General features: G+C 46.1%; 1 protein-coding gene across 1 annotated transcript; it reads right to left on the bottom strand.

Moving 5' to 3' along the window:
* Positions 1 to 1,046: 1,046 nt before the first annotated feature.
* LOC140899072 (C-type lectin domain family 4 member A-like) lies at positions 1,047 to 14,478 on the bottom strand. Its single transcript, XM_073313829.1, has 6 exons — positions 14,301 to 14,478; positions 12,811 to 12,942; positions 8,980 to 9,084; positions 1,916 to 2,067; positions 1,587 to 1,720; positions 1,047 to 1,222 (listed from the first exon to the last, which is right to left on the bottom strand). Exons 1-6 carry the CDS (start codon positions 14,365 to 14,367, stop codon positions 1,063 to 1,065), a joined length of 750 nt encoding a protein of 249 aa, XP_073169930.1. The 5' UTR covers positions 14,368 to 14,478; the 3' UTR covers positions 1,047 to 1,062.
* Between the last annotated feature and the right edge of the window lie 11,228 nt (positions 14,479 to 25,706).

The following is a 25,706-nucleotide window of genomic DNA, read 5'->3' as shown; positions in this document are numbered from 1 at the left end:
GGGGGGGCTGCACTGACCCAAGACAGAAACTGTGGGGCGGTGGGGTGACTGTTGGGTTGCTGGACTTAAGACCCTGAGGGGAAAAGGACACTGCCAAACTTACTTGGGGGTGGGTCTTTTGCTCAAGGTTGCTGTTATGAATCCTTTTTGTGGTGTTTCCCCAACATAATGCTGCATAGTTTCCCTCCTTTATTAAAAGGCTTTTGCTACACTCAGACACTGTGCTTGCGAGAGGGGAAGTATTGCCTCTTTGAGGCACCCAGGGGTGTGGTATGTAATTGTCCCAGATCCCTGGGTGGGGGCTCGAGCCGGTTTTGCATTGTGTTGTTGAAACAGAGCCCCTAGATTCTGAACCCGGTCCTTGCTGCTGCCAACTCTGACGGGTAGAAGGGTTACATAAGTTGTTACCTTGACCAACACTGGGAGGGCTAATATGAACAGGAAACCTCCTTTCAAGATTTCCCAGGGCAAACCCACTGGTCCTGCCTTTCCCAGCCTGCCTCCTCCACCAGTCTCCTGGGAGCTTCAATGACAACACAGGAAGAGATCATTGCACTTTGGCTTTTTCCACTTTAGATATTTTCAGCAGTTTTCAGATTTTTCCAAAATTGATCTAGTGCAGTGGTTCCCAGACTTGTTCCACCGCTTGTGCAGGGAAAGCCCCTGGTGGGCCGGGCCGGTTTGTTTACCTGCTACATCCGCTGGTTCGGCCGATCGCGGCTCCCAGTGGCCGAGGTTCGCTGTTCCAGGCCAACAGGAGCTGCTGGAAGCGGCGCGGGCCAAGGGATGTACTGGCCACCACTGAAGCTGCGGACGCGGCAGGTAAACAAACTGGCCCGGCCTGCCAGGGGCTTTCCCTGCACAAGCGGAGGAACAAGTCTGGGAACCACTAGTTCCATCTAGTGAGAGAGTTTGGGCCCCAACATCATCCTCCACTGCCTAAGCCCAATGTCATGATAGCCCAGGGCTGATCAAAACCCTCCCACCAGATCTCTCTGGGAGCTGCCCCCAGCGAGAGATAGGGGGACTCTCCAGTCTCACATCCAGGATGGGGGTTCTTCCTCAAAATCTAAGTGCTGCAGTCTCACAGATTCGATGAAATGTATTGGAACAAGGGACGTTATTCCAATTCCTGTTACCATATGCATTTTGTTCTGCTGACACATACATGACAACACAGTTCTCATTGGTGTGATGACTGGGTTCCCCAGGCCTCCAGAACCTGTAAAAGAGAGAAGCTCGTGTGTTAGAGATGCATCATTATAGACATTGCAGGGGAAAGAGTTGTAGCTGGCGATGATAAGAGGAGAAGGAGAATTGCAACAGTTGAATCAGCCACAAACACTCCTCTTCTTCAGTACACTGTTCTCTAAAATTCATTCATAGCCTCTATCCATGTTCCCTTTGTAAATCTTCTCTCTATTAGACCAGATATAGTTAGTTCCAGTCGTGGGTAAGGTGCTCACACACACACACACACACACACACACACACACACACACACACACACACACACACTACTTTGTATACTAACCCTGGAACTATGTGGAGGATGGTAAGTGGTCTCCATCCCAGGAAATACTCACGCTGCAGTATTGTTATATGGAGTCCCATCCACCCAGCGCCACTGTCTTTTCTTCTCCTGATCAGTCAGACCAATACAGTAATTCCTTCGTTGGTGGCCTGTAACTGTTCCATTTACCCGAGTGAAGATGAAATCCTGGATTAAAATAAAATAAAATCTCCACCAGGTGCAGTCCCTGGGCAGACAGTAGGAGACGGGGGTCCCTGTGGGGTGTGGTGGTGCTGGATGTGATGGATGAGGAAGCCCAGGACTGAATGAACACAGAGCCCAAACATCCTCTTCAGGGCTACACTCTGAGTGCCCAGAGGAGCCTGAGTCTCAGCAAGTTACCTGCTCAGCTCTTGTGTTGATCACCACCAGGTGGGAGCCCATCCCTGTGCAGTTCCTCTCACTGTCATCCCAGGTCATCAAGTCTTTCGAGAAGTAGTAGCAGCTGGCCTGAAAGGGCTTCCAGCCCATGGGACAGCACGTCTGGACTCGCCCTGTGGGAGAAAAGGAGAATGAATCACAGAAAATAAAAATGGAAAGGACTTGGTAGGTGATACCCAGTTCAGACCCCAGGGCAGTTCCATCCAGTCAATCTTCATTCCACACATCTGAAGCAATGGGGACTAACAGAGACCTTCATGGTGAGGAAATGATTCACGACCAGCAGCCTGAATTATTTTTTCTCCTACTTGGTCTTTTTTATACCTAATTCTTCCCCCTAAATCCCTCCTGGTCAGTTCTTTCCCTCACTGTGCTTGCCCCTTGGAGGCACTGGTAGACCATTAACGCACACTAACTAGTTCTGTGCTGGATTGTTTCCCTTCCTGCTTCTGCGCTTGCTCTGGCAGACTCTCCGTTAGTGTCTCCTCCTTCACCTTCTCCCCCTCTGTCCACTTCCTTCCTCAATGGTCTTCTATTCTACCTCTGCACCCTATCCTTGCCTGACCTCATCCACTCTAATCGCTTCATGTGTTGTCTCTTCTGTGAAGACTCTCATCCTTACCAGCCATTCGATCCCACCGCTATCCATTTGACCCCTGAGCTCTGCCTGTCCTTTCCTCCCTCTCTCCATCCCTACTGCCAATTCCTCAGGCCATCTCTCTCTAATCTTGACTACGGCTCCAACCCCTGCCCCTGGTCTCCTCAAGTTTCATATTGTGTCCCTCAAGTCCATCCAGCTTGCTGCTGCCATTCCATCCCCCGACCCCTCCCACTTAAGTGTCTTCATTGGCTTTCTGCTTGTGTCAGATTCAAACGCCTCACCTCACCTTCAAGGCCCTCCACAGCTCTGCCCTGTCTCCATCTCATCTATAGTGGCTTCCTACTCCTGCATTCAGCCACTTCAGCTTATCTCAGTACTCTCCTGACCGTTTCCCATAAGCTACACTGCAACTTTTCTCACTATGTCCTCAATACCTGGAATAACCTCCTTGACCCCATGTGCTCCTACCTCAAATCACTCCTCAAAACTCATTCCTTTCAGTCAGTCTTCCATCACTGCCCTCTCTCCTGACATCCTCTAATTTGTAGTATTATGGTGGAGTGGTAACAAAGGCATACTTAAGGTTGCCTCAGAGAATTGTGCTATGTGGGAAAAGAATGGGAATATTTGCAAAATGGTTTACTACAGGAAAAACCTGTAACACACAAAATAGGGGTGCAGAAGGGCTTTTTATTTTCTGTCCATTTGGAATTTGTAGGAGAGTAATGTACTTTAAAATATTTCAGATATAGGAATGTTTTGTTATTGGATGCCTGGTGTCTCCCCTTTCAAAATAGCCTTTTGCAAGAGTACAGATGGAGCATTTACATTAAACTTCCTGCATAAAGACACTTCCTGTGTATATCTATGAATGGATACACTTCTGTGTATATCTATAGTTTACACAAACACCACTTTATAGTTTTCCATTTTGGAATTTCAGAGAAAAATATTTTTTGCTTCATAACTGATGTGAGCTGCAGCAAATTGGAAGCACTGCAGTGAAGATATGAACGTATCTACTAACCAGCAGTGACTTATGTCACTTATGTCACAGCACTACTAGGCAGTGACTTATGTTTGTACCTGATGGTAGGAGAATGTGAAGCAAATAGGGTAAAGACCGAACAATAATAATCTTGCTTCTGGCCTTGCTTTTAATTTAAACAGGCTGAATAAGCAAGAAAGAGAATGTAAGTGAAAGCACAAGGCTGCCCCACGCAAAGTGAATGCCTTGCCTTTCAGTAACAAGAGAAGACAAGGGGACTGAATCCAGCAAGGGGTTGCTATGGTAACCAAACAGCTGGAAGGTGGGAAGGTGTAAGGAAGAGACACCGAGTCTGCGAGAGAGTGACCATGGCCAAAAGTAACCCCGCTCCTTACCCCACCCATCAGGTACGAAAGAGGTGGTATTATCACCCTCAAACTCAAGACCCCCCCAGAACGGAACATGACCAAATATTGGAAGGGGTGGGCCCAGGGGAGGGGCACTACAAGTATAATTAAGAAGAGGGGGGAGAAGAGGGAACTCTGTCGGCGTGCGGACCTAGGGCTTAGAAGAAGAAGGGGTTCTATCGGTATATAGAACTGTAGTTGGGGGAGAGGAAGAGGACAGCTCTATTGGCGTATAGAGATAGCCCGACTGGTGTGAAGGGCTTCAGAATGTGCTTGCTTGTTTAGCCCCAAGAAACCCATCACATTGCCTGCAGATTGGACTCTGGACTGTTATTTTCCAGCGAACCGTGTCTGGGAACAGAGAGGGAGGAGGGAGCTGGACCCCTGCCAACACATGGATGCAAATTCATCAGATTCCAATGACCCTATTGATTCTAATGTCAACACTGACTTCAGCATTGCCTGTTTGAAAGCACCATATTAACTAGTGAGGACATTCTTTACTACATATTATCCTCCATCTTTTATGTGTGACAGCAGATTTGCCAAGTTGCAGTGGCTGCATTTAATCAAATACATTTCTTCATAGCCGAACCTTTACTGCAGCTGCTGTGTTCTTCACTATCTTGGCATCACTCTTTGCAAATGGCATGTTTTGATGCCATTTTCCTCAAATGTTGAAAAGTTAGAAAATAAATAGGTGATATCAACAGGCACACTTCTTCTGCCTGCACCTACAGAGAACTTAGCACATCTTACCTATTACCATCTGTGACAAAGTGGGAATGTTCTTAATGTTTTCTCTGAATACTGTGTGGGTGCCTCAGTTTCCCCTATGCATTTCTTAAGTATCTAGGTGGTGGGATAAGGGTGTGTGATTGTTGCAGAGCCCTAGAGGGCCAGTGTGATGCTGTCTGCACAGAGAATGGCCGACACCCTGTCTCCTGGTAACTGATGGCCTGGGCCCCTCCTCCTCCACAAGGTGCCAACTGAAGGTGTTGGAGAACAAAGCGATCAGGTGGCCTCCTGGCCCGGGGAAAGAGACAGAGAGGAAAGAGACAGAGGCCAGAGGAGGGGCTGGAGGGAGTTTCAGTTTAGAGCTGGCTGGGGAAATGGAGGGAGGCCCAGAACTGGGTTCTGGGCTCCCTAACCACCTCCATGATGGACCTGACTGAGGAATCCTATTCTCTGTACCTACAAGCTCTGTTTTAGACCATGTTCCTGTCATCTAATAAACCTTCTGTTTTACTTGCTGGCTGAGAGTCATGTCTGACTGCGGAGTTGGGGTGCAGGGCCCTCTGGTTTCCCCAGGAGCCCTGACTGTGCGAATTCACTGTGGGAAGTGCACGGTGTGAAAAGGGGATGCTGAATGCTCCAAGGTCAGACCCAGGAAGGTCGAAGCTGTGTAAGCTTCTTGCCCCTGGAGACAGTCTGCTCACAGAGAGGAGGCATTCTCCCCTAGAGTCCTGACTGGCTTCGTATGGAGTAGTTTCAGAGCATCACCCAGGACTCAGTGACACCGTCTGCCATCTACAACATATTGATTACACCCAATGCATCATAAACTACCATACAGTTCTGTATTAACTCTGGTATACGTTGGAGGACACATTTTAAAAAGATCTGTCTTTGTAAGACTCGCTTCCTTTTCAGGATTTCTTTGAAGAAAAGTGAATAACTTTTAACCTGTGTCTCCATCTTGTATAAGTTACCATACAGCCTGAATCCTGACAGATGTTCCAAAAGGAGACATATGTTGAAAGTTTTTCTTTTTTTCTAAGATATCCAGAAAGAGACCCCACATCTTAAATGACTGAGTTATACTTTTATCATATGTCTCCATAGGAACAGTAAGTCTTTAAATATTTTATCATGTAGATCTTTGACCATACTCTCACTTCCTCAGACGCCCACAATTGAAATTGAAATGTGTTGTACACAATTTATGTTGTACACTCACCAGATGCATTATTACTACACTCAGCAAGTACATATGTTAGCAATTTACCAGAAACAAAAGCTTTGTTTAGTGACAGGTAAGACAGCATCCAGACACCCCATTCACCAGCCCAGAATCTAAAAAGCATGGAAATAGCAAGTTATGGGAAACTCTCAGTCATCTCAGCAACCTGAAGGCAGAGTAATTTCCCAAATGCATGGACTGTGTCAGTCAGATATGTCAATCTGTTAATACACTAGCATATGAGGTCACTGATAAAGTTTTGTGCTAGCATGTGAGTTTGATGAAGTTGGGGTATGTGTTGCTTTTCTGTACCTGTTGGAGATGGCAGCAAAAGCCTTTTGCAGTGTTGGGACTGTTATCCATGAAACATGAAAATAGCAAACAGTTCATGAGAGTTCCCCCTTAACTTCTGACTTCCATGCTTTTAAGATTGTGCTTTGGTGGGGTTTACCTCAATGCAACCTTAACTGTCACTAAACAAAGCTTTTCTTTGTATTAACATGTATGGTGCTCACATATGCTGTTGCTGACTGTAGTAGTAAAAGCCTTACATTTGAGGAGTGTACAAAATATACTTTATATCCCACATTTTATTTTATATTTCAGACCTTACAGGAAGTCAGAGTATATTCAAAGATCTACATGAGAAAATATTTCAAGACTTAGGGTGAGATCCTGATCCCAGTGAAGCTGAGGGTAAAACTCCAATTCACTTCAATGGGATCAGGATTTTACACTTGGGGTACATCTATACTGCCCTACAGAGTTAACCTGGGCTTTTACCTGGATTTTAGACCAACCCAGGCCCCCACCCGCCACCATCCACACAGAAAAACCTCTGATCTGGGTTTGGCAGAGCTTTAAATCTGGGCCAGTGTATCTGGCTGTGCAGTGGGGTTTAGAATCCAGGTTCCACACTCAGTAGGGCTGGAACCTGTCCACTTTTCATTGAGGACACAGGCAAAATGTGTTGATAATCCTCCAATACCTTCCTACAGTTCCCCCAGAAGGAAAAAACAAATTCTCCTGAAATTGACCCAGTTGACTGGGGAAGTGTCCTAGAGCATCTCAGCACACACAACCATGGGATATGGCCCCAGAGAAACATGGATAAGTGCAGACACTGTGATGACACAATAACTCAGGTTTGGCTATACAGATTCAGACTAGGCTCACACCCAGGCTAGGTTCACCCCTAGACTGGCTGACCTGGATGCGCAGATTCAGGTGCTGAGCACCCAGGCTACCTGCATGAAGCTTCTTACTGTTTTTGTGTACAATCATGCTGAAGTATAACTCCTTCTTTTAAGATATGGTTCTCTTTTTGGATTTCTTTGGGGGGAAATAACTTTTTAACATATGTCTTCTTGTAAGTGTGTCCAAGTTCAAGTTACACAGCAGTGGCTACAAGAAAGAGACGTATGGTAAAAGTTATTCTCTCAAAAACAGAGAAGTTCCATCCCACAGAAAATGCTGATATTTTGACATCTGTTTCCATCCCAAATCAGGATGAAAAATCGACATATCAAAACTTTTTGTGGAATGAAAAGTTTTGAAAAGATGTGATTTGGAAATTTCAAAATGTTGTGTTTCAGTATTTTTGACTGAAATGAAACGTTTTGACATCCCCAAATCAAAACTTTTCATTTCAATTTTCCTGATGGAAAATTCCACCAAAATCTATCTTTTCTCATGGAAAATGTTTATTTAGATGAAACTTCATTTTCTGTTTGGAAAATATTTAGTTTGAAATTTTTCAGTCAGCCTTATTATTCTCTTCTATTCAAAGAAATCCCCAAACAAAAGCATATGTTAAAAGAAGAATATATACATTTAACATAAGTGTCCTTGTATGTATGTCAGAGTTAAGGCTGATGGTAGTGTATGAAGCCTTGGGTGGGAATAAAGTGTTGTGAAAGGAGGACAGTAATAGGTAAGAATCGGTAAGCTTTTTTACCTGTGTGGGTAGAGAAACAGAACTGTGGTTGTTGATCTGAACCATTTATTTTCTAACTTTTCAGGGTTTGAGGAAAATGTTCTTAAAAGTAGAACAGAACAACTTTAACATTACATGACATTTGTTCTGTGAGAAATTATCTCAAACAATGAAACATAAAAAACTAGAACTAATGAGAGAAGCACTTAACATTAAATCCACCTCATGATCTTTCATTGGTATAAAGTTCATCTACATCTACTCCCTCCACTGCTCTTTATTTATTGTCTTCCCTAAGGTTTAAGACAGATATGTACTTGGGGTGGCTAGCCGCTTCTACTGCTTTTGCCGCCACAGCTACATTTCTATTTATAGTGCACTAGCTCAGTCAAAGCTAGCATGGGTATGACTCCTCAAGCTGGAAATTACAGCCCTGGCTCCAGTATATCACCATATTTGGGGTCGGGGAGGAATTTTCTTCCAGGGCAGATTGGAAGAGGCCCTGGAAGTTTTTCGCCTTCCTCTGTAGCATGGGGCACGGGTCACTTGCTGGAGGATTCTCTGCTTCTTGAAGTCTTTAAACCATGGTTTGAGGACTTCAATAGCTCAGACATAGGTGAGAGGTTATCGCAGGAGTGGGTGGGTGAGATTCTGTGGCCTGCGTTGTGCAGGAGTTCGGACTAGATGATCAGTTCTGACCTTAATAAATAATAATATCTATGATATATATACTCTTAGCCAGTGAGCTTCTTAGAGCAAGGACCTATCACTTGATTGGTTTTCAAGCATCGTGTGCACCTAAGGTGTTGTATAAATAAAAGATGCACATCTCTAGGTAGTTATCACTTATCCAATCAATGGGAAGCCTATGTAGTGGTAACAAAAGAAGTGGGTAAATTAACTTAACCTAAACCCTATATTCCCCAAATGAGAAGTGGGTAAACTCAATTTACCTGCATTTACCCTCAACTACAATACTGTGCCTATGCGTTTATCTTATTCTTTCCTCAAAAGTCAATCTCTCCACACCCCTTACGTTATTTGCTGTTAATTTAGGTCTGAATGTTAATCAGGCCCCAGCCCCAGAAAACTGACTCTGGGGTCTTTTCTTCTCTTTTAGTGTTATTGACCTTTCCCATCAGGTTCTTCTTCAACACAGTTTCTCTTCCTGAGATACTGCCTCACCATCTCGTACTCTTCACAGCTTTGATTTGTCCTTAGGCCAACCTGGGTAACTGTAAAGGAGAGAGAGAGAGAGAAAAGAGTGGATAGAATATTTCCCTCCTTCTTGCCATCTCTTCCATACATCGTGACTTCTCCTGGTGTTCACCAGGGACTGCTTCGCTTTTGTTTGTTTTCTTGTCACAAATGCCATCGCAAACCTCCCCAGGGAGTAGAATAGGGCAGCTCTCTTGGGTTCCCTCTGTTATCCTGGAGGCCCAAGTGCACACTCTCATAGGGACAAATTACCCTGGTCTAGTTGAGGAATAGAAATTATTGATGGGGTAGGAGGCTGTCTACTCAGGTGCCAGCTCAGGACAGGGCTGCAGCCTAGTTCACTCATATGTTAATAGAAATCAAAAAAGTGTTAAAAGATATTGTGGTGTAATCAGGCCCATTCACTTGTGTGTTAGTCTAGTTCAAAGGAGATTGCAATGGTATTGACTTCACTTATCTATAACCTGTTGATTTAGGATGACCAGGTGTTTGGTCTTTGACTGGAACACCCAGTCGAAAAGGGATCCTGGTGGCTCCGGTCAGCATGGCTGACCAGGGCGTTGACTGTCCAGCTGGCGGTGCCATGCAGCCGGGCTGGCAGGCTTTTTGCTAGCCACTGCATCACAGCTCCCGGGAAGCAGCCAGGATGCCCAGCTCCTAGGCTTAGGGATGTCAGGGGGGTCCGTATGCAGGTGCAGCTCCCATTGGGCAGGGCAGGGCAGGGGACAAACTAGCGAGCCTAGCAGTCGGCTGTTGAGGGGTTGTGGTGCGCGTCTCTCCTGCTGCTGCTGGCCCACTTTTTTTCCTCACGCTCCTTCTGTGGCTGGACTCGAGATGCAGTGTGTGCCCTGCGGCGAACCGCGGTCTGTCACCCCATTGCCAGCACCCAGGAGTTAGAGGTAAGTATCCCTGTCTCCGAGTGCTGGGAATGGGGCTGCTCCCCCACATCCCCCTCACTGCATCCCTCCCCCCCCAACCTCCCTGGGTCCTGATCCTCCCATCATTGCATCCCTCCCTGTCCCAATGCCCCTGCACCCCCATCCCCCTCACTGCATCGCTCCCCTCAACCTACCCTGCCCCCCACCCCCCGTCATTGCATCCCTCCCTGTCCCAACCCCCGCAAACTCCCATCCCTCTCACTGCATCGTTCCCCACCCCAACCTACCCTGCCCCCCACCCCTACCCACCCCAGTCCTGTACCCCTTACAGCACTCTCTCACCCTTCCTCTCCACCTCCCAGAACCGCCCCCCCATGTCCCCCACCCCCCACAGCCCTGCACCCCATTCACCTCCAGACACTGCTGCACTCCCATTATGATCTTATACACTCCTGTGCCCACCACATACTCAAGCACCTGTAGCCTTCTGTCTCCCCCTGCATCCCCATTCACCCCCCATACCCCTTTCTCTCTCCTTCACTACCCCTTCTCACCCCCACGCTGCTCTCGTCCTTGATCTCTTTCCCTCCTCATTCTCTCACCTCCAGCCCCCGCCCTCCCAGCTAGGTGTCTCTGTGTGTGCATGCATGCATTGTGTGTGTGTAAGAGACTGTGTGTCTTTGTGAAGGGAGGTGTGTGTATTGTTGCATGTGTGTATACCGGTGTGAATAAAATTTGCAGCCTAACTCTTTGACTTTTATTCCTTTTGCTGGCTTGCACACAAAAAAATTGATGACATAAAATATGTGTGTATTAATTTCACAACACGTTTTTAAAAGAGAAGGGAACGCTAAAAGAAATGTACTATTTCTTAAAAAGTGAATGTTGTTGACTAGTAATTGCAGAAGAGCCAATGTATCATACATTTCTCCTCACCTTTGTCTAGCTACATATAAACTCTTTGTTGCAGACTCTCTGTTTTTATGTGTATGTCCACCACCTACCACCCTGGAGCCCTGATCTGAGTTGGGGTCTCTAGGCACTAAACAACAATTGTAATAATAAATAATGTGGAAGTATATGTGTTGGTGCATGCTAGATGTGTACACATGAATACACGTGTGTATCTGCACGTACGTGTGGGAGTCAGTTTCTACAGATTTATTTATATAGGTATCTGGACAGGTTTGCATTTCTGTGGTTGTGCTCTATGGATTTATATTTGGGCTTCAGGAGTGGGCCTTTAATAGACCCATTGCAGCTGTGATAATGTGTGGTCCTAATTCCACACATAAAATTACAATAACTTTAGTGAACAAAAAACATGGAGCTGGTTACGAAAAATGGGAAGAGGGGAGGGAAGGAATCCTGAAAATCTTTGTGAAATTTCATTTTTTAAAAAATTATCCTTTTTGACTATTTTGTGGCCAGCTAGCGACCTGTAACAAATAAAACCTGAACTTAGCATAATACATCTGTCAAAACAATAAATATGCCTGTTTGGGCCTTGCAGTGCAAATGAGCATGTGAGTGAGGGTGGGGGAGATAAAGCAACAGAGGGAGGGGGGATGGAGTAAGCAGGGGCGGGGCCTCAGGAAGAGGTGGGTCAGTGGGCGGGGCAAGGGTGTTTGGTTTTCTGGAATTAGAAAGTTGGCAACCCTAATTACATTATGTATAACCCTGTAAATTAGTTAACCTTAAATCAAAAGTGTGTGTTAGTATTAAGATGAGAATGTACTTCATGAAAACTAATGAAGGATTGTTATTGACTATTATATTATCTTTTGCTTTATGTATATCCTTGTAATTAAATTACCCATCAAACATGATAGGAGCCTTGGAAATATAAATGAAGAAAGTTGCTAACTTCAAACAAAGGCCATTGTGTTCCACAATGGAAATTCACAGACTCAGTTTGCATTTCTGACTCATTATAACCCACATGGTTAGAAAAACTGTTAGCTTGTCTTCTGTGAGAAGAAGATATAAATATGGATTCAAAGAAGATCCTGTATCTCTGACTGTTTGGGCTCTGGTAGGAAAGTGTACGAGATGTAAAATAGAGATCCTCAGACACAAGCTGGGTACCCCTGAAAAGACTTTTCGGAAACTGGCAGGTTATTACATCAACTGCTATCATTTGGATTTACAAACTTTGTAAATGTATTTTACTTATTTTAACCTCTCAGTAACTCTCATTTCTTTTTCTTAGCTGATAAATCTTTAGTTAGTGTACTAGAGAATTGGCTGCCAGCATAGTCTTTGGTATAAGATCTGGAACACCAATTGACCTGGGGGTAAGTGGCTGGTCCTTTGGGACTGGGAGCAACCTGATGTGGTGTGATTTTTGGTTTATATGACCGTTATCACTAAGTCCAGTTTGTCAGGGCGGTAAGATTGACTGGAGAGCCTAAGGGGAATGCTGTGACTCCATGGTAAGACTGGTATAGTGATTCAGGAGCTCACATTTATTACTGGCTTGGTGAAATTTAATGATAGAATATATCACCAGTTAGGAGTGTCTGCCCTGTTTTCTGACAGCCTGACCTGAGATTGTCACTCACAGTTGTGTGCCACTCCAAACAGCATGACATGGGGAAAAACTTATGAGGTCACAGCTTGTCCATCCAATCCCCCATCCTCCCTTGGCAGGCCCATGCAGGACTTTTCCTTACAGTATAATCTCCAGGTTTGTCAGACCCAGGTGATGGGGTTTCCTTTTCCCTTCTTTTCAGAAGACTCTTCCACAGTCTAACTGGCCTCCTCACAGTTAGGAAATATTTCCTGATCTCCAGCCTGCATTGACCATCTTTTGTCCCTAGTTGTGCCCCTCCCTCCTTAAATAATCAGTCCATTTATACTCACCAATGAGGGCGATGAGGAGAGAGATAGCCAACAGCAGCAAGAGTGCAGCAATCAGCCATGGGAGCCACTGGGTGTGCTTCTGGGGTGCACTCTGGGATATTCTCTTCTCTAGGTGTGCTAAGGGTGAAGAAACTCCCAGCCCCAGGACGGTTAGTTCTTCTCATATCAGCCCCTGTCTGTTAGGGTTCTGCAACGAACTTAAAACTTTCCTGAAGAGCCCATACTCTGGACAAGACTAGACAATCATGAGCAGCTGCTGCTGTTGCTGCCCTCTAATGACCCTTATTCAGGAGTTTAACATGTTCTTAGGGATGGGAATAAATTGGAACATTGGGTCTGACTCCTGACCTCTCCAAACTCTGCAGAAGATCAGATTTAGATCCAAACTCTATGTCTCCAGCCCATGTAATGAGCAAATATTCGGATTCCGGTATTAGGGAGTGAGGGCCTAGCAGGAGGTTACGGGTTCAAGGGAGCTTTTCACATCTCATCAGAGCAAGCCCAGTGCTGCTAAAGTTCATGTTGCTCTTCAGGTGTCATTTGTCTCAGATGATCGGAGCAAGGAGTCTTTGAGGAGTTCTTAGGATACCCTGCACTCCCTCTTAACGTGATTCTAGCTCCTATTACCCTCTCCCCATGATTTTGGATGCGGTGGGTGGTAATGTAACATGTAGGGTGACCAGATGTCCTGATTTTATAGGGACAGTCCTGATATTTGGGGCTTTTTCTTATATAGGCTCCTATTACCCACCCTCCCACCCTCTGTCCCGATTCTTCACACTTGCTATCTGGTCACCCTAGTAACATGTAATGCATCAGCAAGTGGACTGAAGGGAGGGGGATAGATGGTAGCAGTAGGTGGGAAGGGAGTGTTAAGGAGAAGGCACTAATTAGTGTCCTAGCAGCCCCTTCCATATCTGCTGAATCCAAGCCAGGCATTGAGGAGACTCTGTGTGGTGACATTAGGTATCCCAGGCTGTTAGTCTGGGAGCTCAGGGTCTAGCAGGTTCACTAGAAAATCCCCTTTATATTCATTGTTCCCGAGTCCCGTCTTCTTCGCTACCATGAGGGACCCCACAGATGCCAGAAGGGTGAGAGAGGTGGGAGGGGGTAGCTCTCACACTGAAAGGGAAGGAATGGAGGGCACTCTCTGAGGGACTGGCTGCCCCAGGTGGCAATAAGCAGGAACACTTTGGGAATATGGGAGTGTGGGGAGAAAAGGGAGGACACTTTAGGCAGTTGTGCTATTCACAATTGCAGGAGAGAGGTAAAGGAAGTTGAGTTCTGCTGCTGAGGGAAGGTCCCTTGAGTGGCTATAATTATTATTAGAACCAGAAAGACCCAGTTTCCACCCAAAGGCTGAAAGGCTCCAGAGCACATTCCCTAATCCCACTGAGCTAGCCGGTGCCTCTGACTTGGGGCTGCGTGGGAACCAGTGTCACAAAAATGAACCGCTCCATAGCCCATCCCCCAAATAGCTTGTTATTTACCTGTGGCCTCTGCAGGTGGTGGTGCATTCTTAAACTTCACCTCGGCGTAGGTGATCTCCGACGCCATTCAGAGACTGTGTGGCCTGTGTTCTTTATATATTTATAGTTCCATCACATTTAAAAATTGATCTTTTAATTCCCTAGAGCCAGAGGTTTCAGAGTAGCAGCCGTGTTAGTCTGTATCTGCAAAAAGAAAAGGAGTACTTGTGGCACCTTAGAGACTAACCAATTTATTTGAGCATAAGCTTTCGTGAGCTACAGCTCACTTCATTGGATGGTGACACTTGCCAGTCACTTCCCCTCAGGAAGCTCTGCTACCTCCTCCCCCACCAGTGAGAGGAGGAGAGACTGGGAGTGGAAAGCCCCTAAGAGGAGCTGAAAGATGTTTGGAGACAGAGATACACCCTGGACAGCTCTTGGGCTTCTTCACCCAGAAACCCAGACTCAGGTTTCCAGAAACCCATGAAAAAAGAAGGGAAAACAGGAAGCTCATGGCTGAAAAGGAAGTTGCATCCTCACCCCTAACAAAAATGCACACTTATCTCCCAGCCAGCACAATCTCTTTTTCTTTCTCTTTGCACGTTTCCTTTTTCAATTTTTCTTGCTCTCTTCTCTGAGTCTTTCCTTCTTTCATTGTTTTGCCGGTTGTGACTGCACACCCTCAGCTACATGAACAAAATCACCCTTTGCTGACAATGTGTAACGTCTGCCATAACCTCAAGTGCAGCCAAGGACAAGTGGTCAGCACAGGTTGAGACACTATGGTTAAGCCCTGCCTCTCAGACAAAGGGCAAGATGTGAACTAGTAGTTTCTCTCCATCCCCAGGAGTTACAGTCTAGGCTCAGTCTCTCAGGGCTTATCTACATAGGAAAGTTTTACCAGTTATACTTGTATAATTATAATTAAACCGTTGGTATTGCCCCAGTACAATTCCCCATGAGTATACCCTTATTCTAGCCTAAGGGTAGCGGTTTTTGGGGGGGTTGCAGGGGTTAAGCTTAAATCCCTTACAAAAAGAGATAAGATAAACTAGAGAAAGACGCCCTTAAATCAGAATAAGAGTGTTCCCACAGGGAATTATACCAATGTAATACAGCACTTTAAATTCACCTCCCACCTTATTCTGGTATAATTTACCGTGGAGACAGGCCCTCCTTTGAAAAATTCCTGTGCCCTCTTCCTGTGCCTCCTCACATCAAAGTATTTGAGTCTCTAACACAAGGGGGCTGAGTCTTTTTCCTCTCCTCTTCTGGTAAGTATGTCTGTAAAATAGCATGAGTCAGTGGCCATAACTGTAACAGTTTGTGGTTTTTACAGAGGTTTTACAGTCCCTGCTGCTCACACAGCACTTGTGAATATTTATCCCAGACAATAATGATGAGAAATAATAACTATTCACTGTACTGCTTTGCCCTCGTCTACATGGCAAGTACAACCAGGCTAGAAGCCCCAGTCACAATGGCAACTCCCAATAGAGTTTCAGCAGGGCTCCATCTTAATTGGAGGCTTGTCTCCAGGAGAAAACTGCACTGGTTTAAATAAATGGGGTTTAGATGCCAGTTTAGTTAATTTGGTGCAACGCCCTGGGTGCTGACACTCCTATTTCTATATGAAAGTGTCACACTGATTTAGCTTAGGACAATTCCTTACTGACTGGCATGCCATTGACTGACGGCCCTTGTCATAAACCACAATAAAAGCCTCTACACAGCGGGGTTGCACCAATTTAACTGAGTTACTCTAAGACTTCATGTGGGCCTCTCTAAAAAGCAATTGTAAAAATGGCCCCTCCATGCCCTACAGACCTGCTCCCTGTGTGAGTTCCCAGTCAACCTACTGAATTTACATGTTTGTTGCCTTTTACTCCTGTTAGTCCTGCAGGGAACAGTACAGCTCAAAGAGAGAAGTAGAGTCTGTTCCTGCCTGTGCATCATCATCAGAGTTCTTATTTGCTATGCAATTCTGCCCTAAGTTACACACCCAGGAGACACAATGAGGGTTGTGCAGGCATCCTTGAAGGCAGAATTTGCCCTTCAGAATCTTAATAGCAGTGATGATGAGTGAAGAAGAAAGAGCCCAGCTTAATTCTCAGAGCCCAGGGGGATTTGCAGGGATGGACATTAGAAAATATATCTATCTATATCTTTATTTGGACTCATTAAGAGACAATGAAGATCTATGAATCCTTGTGACAGGGTGTGCCAGGTCCTTTGATGCCCACTGATAGAGCCATCCCTGACCTGCCACACCCTGTCCCAGAAAAGAATCAGTGAAGGTGGGTTCTCCAGACCTGCCTAGAAAGGCTGCAGGGAAGCAGCCAATCAGAGCCCTAAAGGCTCAGTTAAAAGGAGCTGCAGGTGCTAAGCAGGTCAGATGCTGGCTGGGCCTAGAAGGGTGAGAAAACCTGTGAGAGACCCTGCTCAGAGAACTTCAGCCCTGAGGTAAGGGTGAAGAGGAAGGGGCCATGTGGGAAGTGGCCCAGGGAATAGCAGCAGCAGCAACAACTATGAAAGGAAGTCACATGTGGCTGCTAATTGTAGGGTCCCTGGGTTGGGATCTGGAGGGGCTGGGTCCCCCCACTGGCAGAGTGGCCAAAGCCCTGACAAGGGGAAAAGCTTTGTGTAGTAGCACAAGGCTGGGATTTAAAGGGCTCTAGGCTGGGGCCGAAGACCCTGCAGAGGGCTAACCATTTGTTGAACTTTGTTACCCTGGGGACTGAAGTGAAATGGGTGACTTGGCTGGAGAGCTGGGGACATCACAGGACTGCTAAAGGCAAAGTGTCTCCAGGGAGACAACCTGAGGGCACTGCTCCATACCAGGGCAGGGGTGGACTTAAAGTTAGCCCAGAAGGGGCTGAGAACTGAGCCGAGAGACAGGGCTGTAGATACCAACCAGGGCACAGTGATAGGCCCTGTTGGACTTTTGTTACCCTGGAAGGGGCTTTTTTACATGGTTTGACTGTGTGCCTGGACCAGAGACCCACCTGATAATGTTAACCGCTGACAGAGTGGGTGTGAACTTGCACATAATTGACAGGAGGCACTGATAAGGTGAGTGTCCCCCATCACAATGCTGAAGACCATGGGACCCCACAATGCCCTTTTTATAGCACAGTCCCCAGAGAAGGGAGGGAGAAGGAGGCACATTGCTATTAAGAGTAGCTTGTTGTTTTGCAATATGTATCCTTTACCTCATACTCTGCAAAGGAAACAGGCTGAGACTGATCCCATTAGATCTCACTAGCTAGGGGCTAGGCCAGGTTACAAGTAAGATAGGAGACTATCAAGGAAGAGCCAAGTTGCTGCAGAGAATGCTGTGGGTGGATCCATAGGGGGTGCTTATCTCCCTGTGTCAGTACTGGCCCCAGTGTGAGACAAAAGGTAGATTGTATTGAAGAATGACTAATGAACACACATTAGGGGGAGCTACCAGCAGTCTCTGACCTGCTGGCCATAGGGGAGAGCACCATGGACACTTCCCTTTCCTATCTAACCTACTTGCTTCCCTCCTGTACCCTGGGAAATACTAGGAATAGAGTTGCATGTGACTAACAGCCAATCTAGACCCTTAAACTCCAGTCTCATTCCCTTGGTCTCTAGGCATTGGTACCATTTACCCTGGGAGTTCACAACTAAGCCTGGGATGCAGTTTAAGCTCTTCACGAGCTTTACCCCTTGACATTAAAGAGGAATTAGGCTGGTTTTGGTTCAGCCCTTCTGCCTAGATTCCAAACCTAATGACACCTGCTGCTTCTCTCTGCAGCCTGAACTGATTTCAAGCCAGCCACCAACATGGGTGGTAGGGATGCTCCCTTGTAGACCTTCTAGCTGAGGGAGTCCACCATTTCCCTTACACTGGGTGTATGCCCTAAACAAGGAGTGTTACTTAGCACGGACTGAGGAAGCATGAGTATTTATAATTTCTTTTCACTTGGTACGTTGTGTGAGATAGAAATTGGATTCTGATTCCAAAGAGCTTCTCTATCTAATTTCTGATGAAATGCAGTGAGGACTGGAGGGAGGAGCACCATGTGTAGGGATTGGGGAGCACTAGCCAAGATGTAAGGGAACTCATTGACTGGACTAGTAGGTTGTCCTGGAGGTCAGGAGTGAGGTGTATCAGCAGATCTGTGAGGGGATCTCAGTCATCTCCCTGCTATTCCAGTCCTATTTAAAGAGTGAGATGTAATGGCAGAGCTGGGATCAAGGGCATGGAAATAGTGAATGAAAGCAGTGCTTCCCTGCATGAATGAAGACCTACTGCATGTAAGATTTCATCACAGCATACTGAGGCTCTCTGCATTTGTGAGAGATTAGGGCTTGGTTCCTAGGAATTAACTGAATTAGTCTGTATTTTCCAACAAAAATTACTTTAGTCAGATAAAGACATTAATAGGCAGCCCTGAAGTGAGCTGAGAGCTATGCTACCCAGGCTTTGTGATTCACAAAGGGCAAGAGGTCATCTCGGTACTCTGGGGGTCTCTTCAGGGCTGGTTGCCCAGGAAATGGGCTTCCTGGAATGAACTGGGTCAGTCTGTTTACATCTTCACTTTATTAAGATAAACACCATAAAAGACACAGCCCTGAAATGAGCAGGGAATTCATGAAGGGGCATTGTACACAGTGAGAATAAGGAGTGAGCAAAAAGAGGGCAGCACCAGTGAGAACTTTATACAGAGCATCAGACAGTCTGCCTCAAAACCTAACAACAAAGAGATGGAGGCCTGTGGCCTCCTCAGAGGCAGGGGCGGAAGCTCAGTTGCTGCTGCTAGTAAAAACTAGAATTTCTCCAGATGGAGACTGTACCACAGGAAACGATCCAGCACTGGCTCCTGGGCAGTGGCAGCCATCCCTAGACTGGTTTTTGTTTCAGTCTTTGACTGAAGCTCCTGTACTTTGAAAACCCATCCTTTTTCTACAGCTCCTCACAGCAGGACATTTGAGTCTCTAACACCAGACCCAGGTATTTTTGGTTTACATCTTATACCCCAGCTGGCTTAGAATTACAAGTGTGGTGTGGGGAAGCAGTTACAATGTGGTTTCTCTTGTGTAGATCCTTTCCTAGGTCCTGAGCCTTACTTGCCTAAGGCTTTGGCTCCATCTACACCACAAAATGGAACTGAGTTCTAGATGGGTTAGAGGATACCAGTTTCGACCTACTAGTATTTTCTAATATATACACTAGTAGATACAGCCCTGAAATAATCAGAATTCTTGGAGAGGAGTTGCATGCAGTAAGAGCAAGGAGTAAGCAGAAAGAGATGGCACACCAGTAGGTGACACACTTCCCCTGGGTTTAAATTTGTCTGCTTCATTATAAGACTGAATAGCATCTTTCCTGTCAAGTGCAGGGCAAATCTCCTGGCCCTCCCCCTTCCCAACCTACCCTCTCCACCAGACTTGTTGGCTGATAGCACTGGCAGCTTTTATGACATCACAAGCAGGGCTCAGCTGACATGTGGCATTTTTCCACTTCAAACATTTTCAGCAGCTTTTTTTAATTATTATTTTGGTGAGTTCAGGCCACTGAGTGCAGGAACCTCTACCACAGTCCCCACCAAACCCACATAATTGCAGCTCAGGGCTAACCTGATCCCTCCAATCAAATCTTTGTGAGCTGCTCTTAGCAAGGGACAGGTCCTCTCTCCACTCTGACATCCAGGATGCTTTTTTAAACAAATATTTGTTGCTGCAGTTTTACAAGGTTGATAAATTGCTGTGTAATGGGAGATTATTCCAATTTGTAATCCTCTAGGAGTATGTTTCCCCTCACATCCATGACAACACACTTCTCCTTATCAAGGTTATTAGGTTCCCTATCTTTCCAGAACCTGTAGGAGAGACTTATTGTGACTGTCACAGAGGAAACAGTTGTAGCTGAGGATGGAGAAGCAGGGAAAATTACCTTTTTTGTTGTGGTTTTTTTTTTGTTTAATCCTGCTGACAGATTCCCTTTCCTCCCTTTATACTGCTCCCTAAAATGGAGTTATAGCCTCTGATCATAGTTCCCCAACAAATCTACCTTTTGCTGGACCAGAAACATTTAGCTCCAGTAGGTGACAGACGTCTCCCTCTTAACCCCCACCCCATTCCCTAGTATGTTAATCTGCTGGGCTAAAGGCAGGATGGTAAATAGTCTCCATCCCATGAGATATTTACACTGCAGTCTGGTTACTGGAGTCTGATCCACCCAGCACCACTGGCATTTCTCCTCCTGATGAGTCAGACCAATATAGTAAATTTCACCTTGGGTGCCTGTATGAGTTCCTTTTGGAACTTTCCAACTGGAAAGGAAAGCCTGGATGAAAAATAAATTTAAATCTCACCAGATGCCATCACTGAGTGACAGTAGAATAGCAGAGTTCTTGTAAGGTGAGTCTGGTGCTGGTGGTGATGACTTTGAGGAAGATCAGGATGGAATGAACATGGAGATTGAATTTCCCGCTCAAATTTAAGAGCAGGGATAAGTGTGTGGAGGTCTCCTCCAGAGCTGGGCACTGAATTCCCACTGGAGACCAATCCCCGGCAAGTTATCTGCTCATCTCTCATGTCGATCACCACCAGATCCTCTTGCTGTCACCCTAATTTATGGTGTCTTTAGAGAAGTAGTAGCAGCTGGTGTGAAAAGGCTTCCAGCCCAAGAGACAGCATGTCCATACTCCTCCTCTGAGGGGAGAGACAGCCAAGAAGAATGAATCATTACACACAGAATCTCTTAGCAACATCTTTGCCATTCTCTGTGGGCAATGCAGGGTTGCTCTCATACATCTGAGGGACTGCACACCCTCTATTTCAGTTGAAGTTGGTGGGAGCTGAAGGTGCTCAGGATCTTCCAGGATTGGGCTTAGCCCTCAGTGAGGGAAAAGTTCCATAACCTGTTTAAAGAAAACTGGTTCATAACTTAGTTATAAGTGATTAGAGATTTCTCTAGGAAGTAGTGTCCTTTATGAAAAGACTGCATTCCATTCCCCCTGAACTGGAGCCAAATTGGAGCCAGTATCCTGGAGAGGAAATGCTGTGTATCTCCTCCCCCAGTCTGTTTGGGTCACCTGGACCCCAGAAGCTGGGGCTGGATTGGGACTGATGCTCTAGAACTGAGAGGCTCAAAATCCTATTATCTGATCCCTAAAATCATCCAATCTCCATGACAGAGTTGGATTCGAACTGGTGCCCTGATGCGGCTCTATGTATTTTTCCTCTGAGCATCTCACACCCTACCATAGCTAGCTCACATCCAGGATCCACTGGACACTTAACACCCATACCATCCAATTTTTTCCACTGCCAGAACCTTCCCTCATATTCCAGACATATTCTTCCAAAGAGGCCATATTCCTTGCTGCCCATTTCTAATCTTGTCCATCCACTCCTCCATCCCCCTTCACCAGCCACAGAAGGATTGCTCCTCCAATGTATTCTCCAGAGCCTTCTCCAGGCCCAAATGTTTGGGCTCCCACCCTGTTCTCAGGGAGACTTTTCAACATTCAAACAGACCCCCTCAGTAGTAGGAACTGTTTCCTGATGATCCAGCAGTGTTTTTCCTTTACTCAATTTTATCCACTTTAATCCCAGTTCTCCTTCCACAGGCACCCTCCCCAAACAATTACCCTCCCTCCTTGCATAACCAGCCCTTATATACTTACCAGTGAGGGGAGAGAGACTCAGCAATGCAACAGTGCTGAGACTAACTTTGGGAGCCAGGGGGTGGGTTTCTGCAGTGCACTCTGGTGTGCTCTCCTGTGTGCATGCTATGGGTGAAGAGAACCTATAAAACAGTCAGTTCTACTTAAACCAGCTCTGCCTACTAGGGACATGCAACTGAATGAAAAACTGAAGAGATCAAATATCAACCCTTATTCAGGAGTTAACATGTTCATAGTGATAAGCCCAGACTGGAACACTGGATTCAGACTTCTCAATTCTAGGGTCAGTCACATTCAGATCTGAGCTCCTCAGCTCTGGCCCATCTAATAAGCAAGCCTTCAAATCCCAAGTATTTGGAAGTGAGGCCCCCAACATAGGGCTAAGAGTTTAAGCAAGCTCTTCATGTCTCACCAGAGTATGCCCAGAGTTAAAAATATTCCAGTCGCACTTTGAGATCTACTGGAGACAAGCCTTTTATAAAAGCTAGGTGGTATTGTCTTGGATGATCTAAATGAAACTTTTTCTAGAGCATTCCCAGGGAATGAACTCCCCACAGGACATTTTATAGTTCTAGTTCCTGTTTCCTCCATGTGTTTTGACCTAATGCATGACGGTGGGTTAGGCAGTGCACCAGCAGATGGAACAAGGGGAAGGAAGGAGGGAAAGGAATGCAGTGGAGACCCTTGACTTGATAGTGTGTCCTTCCACCACTGTTTCCTCCACATCAGGATTTAGGGAAAGCTGATGTAGTGACACCAGGCAGCACAGCTCCATTACCCAGGTTGGGACCTAGAGAATCAGGGAGAACCACAGGAGTGTCTGAATGTGTCCAGCTGCCTCACTGAAGAATCCAGTTTAGATTCAACACAGCTGAGTCCTATCTCTTCCCTACAGTGAAGGACACCACAGATATCAGGGAGGTGAGAGAGGGGAATGGGTCACACAATGAGAGAAAGGGAGGAGAATATTCACTGGGGGACTGGCTGCTCCAGGTTCCAGTACAGAGCACTGGAGGATCACAGGAGGGTGGAGAATAAGGGAGGGGACTTGCAAAAGCAACACTCCTTGCAGGGGAGAGTTAAATGGGCTGGAGTGCTAATACCAGGTGAAGGTCTCTTGAGCGGTTGCCATTATTATAGGAATTTAGGTCTAGAGAGACACTTTTGTTTTTTTTCATGGTTCAGTCTGAAATCTTGAGTCACCCCCAGCTGCAGACAGGGTAGAATACAGTCCATAGCAAGACTCATGGTAGCTCACTCTGCTGGGAAACTGTATGTTCTTATTCTACACAGTGAGTATACCAATAACTATTAGGGCTGGTCAAGCATTTTCCACTGAAACGTTCTTTAGGCAGAAATATTGGGGTTTTGACATACCAGAAATTCTCTCATGGGATGTGGCTTTTGTTTTCTGGGGGCAGCAGGGGAACTAGCTCTACTAGTAGTAGCCCAGTGCCCTGTAACGGGGAGTGTCGTTGTCTGGGCATGATCTTTGTAGGGGAGATCAGGAGGCCGCCTCCTCTGGGAGACTTTTAAATCCCTGACTCCTGTTCCTTCTGCACCATTTCAAAAGTACGAGTGATTGTTCAGAAATATTTTTATGAGCCCTTGGGATAAGTCCTCTCTGACAGCAATCTAATTATCACTAAAAACAACGAGGAGTCCTTGTGGCACCTTAGACTAACAAATTTATTTGGGCATAAGCTTTCCTGGGCTAAAACCCACTTCATCAGATGCATGCAGTGGAAAATACAGAGGCAGGTGTGTGTGTATATATACACAGCACATGAAAAGATGGGAGTTGCCTTGCCAAGTGTGGGGGCCAGTGCTAACAAGCCAATTCAATTAAGGTGGAAGTGAGCTATTCTCAACAGTTGACAAGAAGGGGTGAATACTAATGAGGCCAATGTAATCAAGGTGGCTCAAAGTTATCTATCACTGTGGAGCATGAGTGGCTGGTTCTACAGTAGCCAAAGAGGAAGAAAACTCCTGGATCAAAGGCAGAGAACTCACTCCAATCTTCCCTTCACTCTGGTGCTGACATCTTAAGATGCAGTTCCTGAGAGCCCCCTCCAGCACATCTTCATATTTAGGAGTTTCCAGGCTTCCCAAGGATGATGTTGGGGGTTCTCTTTCAAGCTGCCCATATATCCATGGTGCAGCCAAACTCATCCCAATTGGTGTTTGACAGACAGTCCCACTGGAGCAGTTACCCTCAGAGTGATGCTGCTGGCTAGTTATTTGCTGCCTCCTTCTTCCCATCTTCCTGTGGCTCTGCCAGTTGTCTGTCTAGTGCCAGCCCCACTCATGGGGAGCCCTCCCTACACCAATCTACACACTCCAGGGCATTCTTCCAGGAATCCTGGGAATGTGGCTAGAAGACAGGCAGCTGATGGTCACTTTGTTGTCACTGATCATGGGGTCAACATGACCAAAGTACTTGTCCACGAACACTAGAGCAGCAGCCAACACTTTATTCACACCCCTTGTCTTCTAATCACTCACCCAAGTCATCTAGAGAGGCCCTGACTCTGTGAGAGACAACACTGCAATAGCATGCAGCATCGGTGGATATTTCCTGCTCTCTGAAAGCAATGTACTAGCTATGGCCAGTCCAGGGCCCCTCAGGCACCCCCCACAGTACTGGCAGCAGAGTTTGAGCATGCCTCTAACCTCCCAGTGCTCACCTGACACCAGCTGAGTGAGCAAAATCAAACTCTTCAAATGCCTTTGGAACAGGACATGGGAGAATATTAAACTAGCACCAGCTCATGATGGGAGCACAAGTGAGGGCAGGAGGAATATCTGAGTACAGTACATCTGAGCCTCAGTGACAGCACAGTGTCACTGAGTCAGTCACCCCAGCTGTTCATGTACATCTGACTTCTGTGACTCATTTCCTGAAGCAGGCAGAGAAGGACCCCAAGCAGGTTCCAGTCAAGGCAGCTGAGGTTGGCAAATCTGAGGGCAGAGCTGCAAAATCAGCTTGCAAATGTCCTTGACAGCACTGAATACATCTACATAACCCTGCTGGATCTTGGTGTGTGTGCACAAGACCCTGCATCTTGGGATAGAGACCCACAGAGCAATTTCTATGTACTGTACAAAGAAATATAGGCCAGCCTGGATTTCCTCTCTATGGTACCCCTTCTCTTCCTGCTGATCCCCCTCAAACCTGTCTCCTTACTGCTCCCTTTGTTTCCTTCCCCCCCCCCCCCCGAACTCAGCATTTTTGCCTTCTCTCATGCTGTTCCTGATGTGTGCAATTTTGTCCCTGTCCTAATCTAGTCATTGACCGCTCCTTAAAATCCACTTCATTCCTCCCAGGCTTCTCCTCCTGCATGATTGCTCCACAGGCTTCCACTGCTGAACTACAGGGTTCTTTGCCTTGCTGGTTTTGTCTTGTCTAACTTAGACTGCACACTGTTCTGGGCCGTGAACATGAATGTTCAGTTGTAGATCTTCAGGGTAGGAAGCTTGTCTTGTATTTGTAAAGTGCCTTGTAAATTTACAGCATTAAATGTGAATGTTAATAGCAATAACAATGAGGAGGCCTTGTGGCACCTTAGAGACAAACATATTTGGGCATAAGCTTTCATGGGCTAAAACCCACTTCATCAGATGCATGGAGTGACAAATACAGTAGGCAGGTATAAATATACAACACATGAAAAGATGAGAGTTGCCTTAAGTGTGGGCTCAGTGCTAATGAGGCCAATTCAGTCTGGGTGGATGTGGCCCATTCCCAACAGTTCACAAGAAG

This window comes from Lepidochelys kempii, chromosome 1 (assembly GCF_965140265.1).
Source record: "Lepidochelys kempii isolate rLepKem1 chromosome 1, rLepKem1.hap2, whole genome shotgun sequence".
Taxonomy (NCBI): domain Eukaryota; kingdom Metazoa; phylum Chordata; order Testudines; family Cheloniidae; genus Lepidochelys; species Lepidochelys kempii.
Note: the sequence above shows the minus strand (reverse complement) of the source record. Positions and strands in the feature narration are given on the sequence as shown.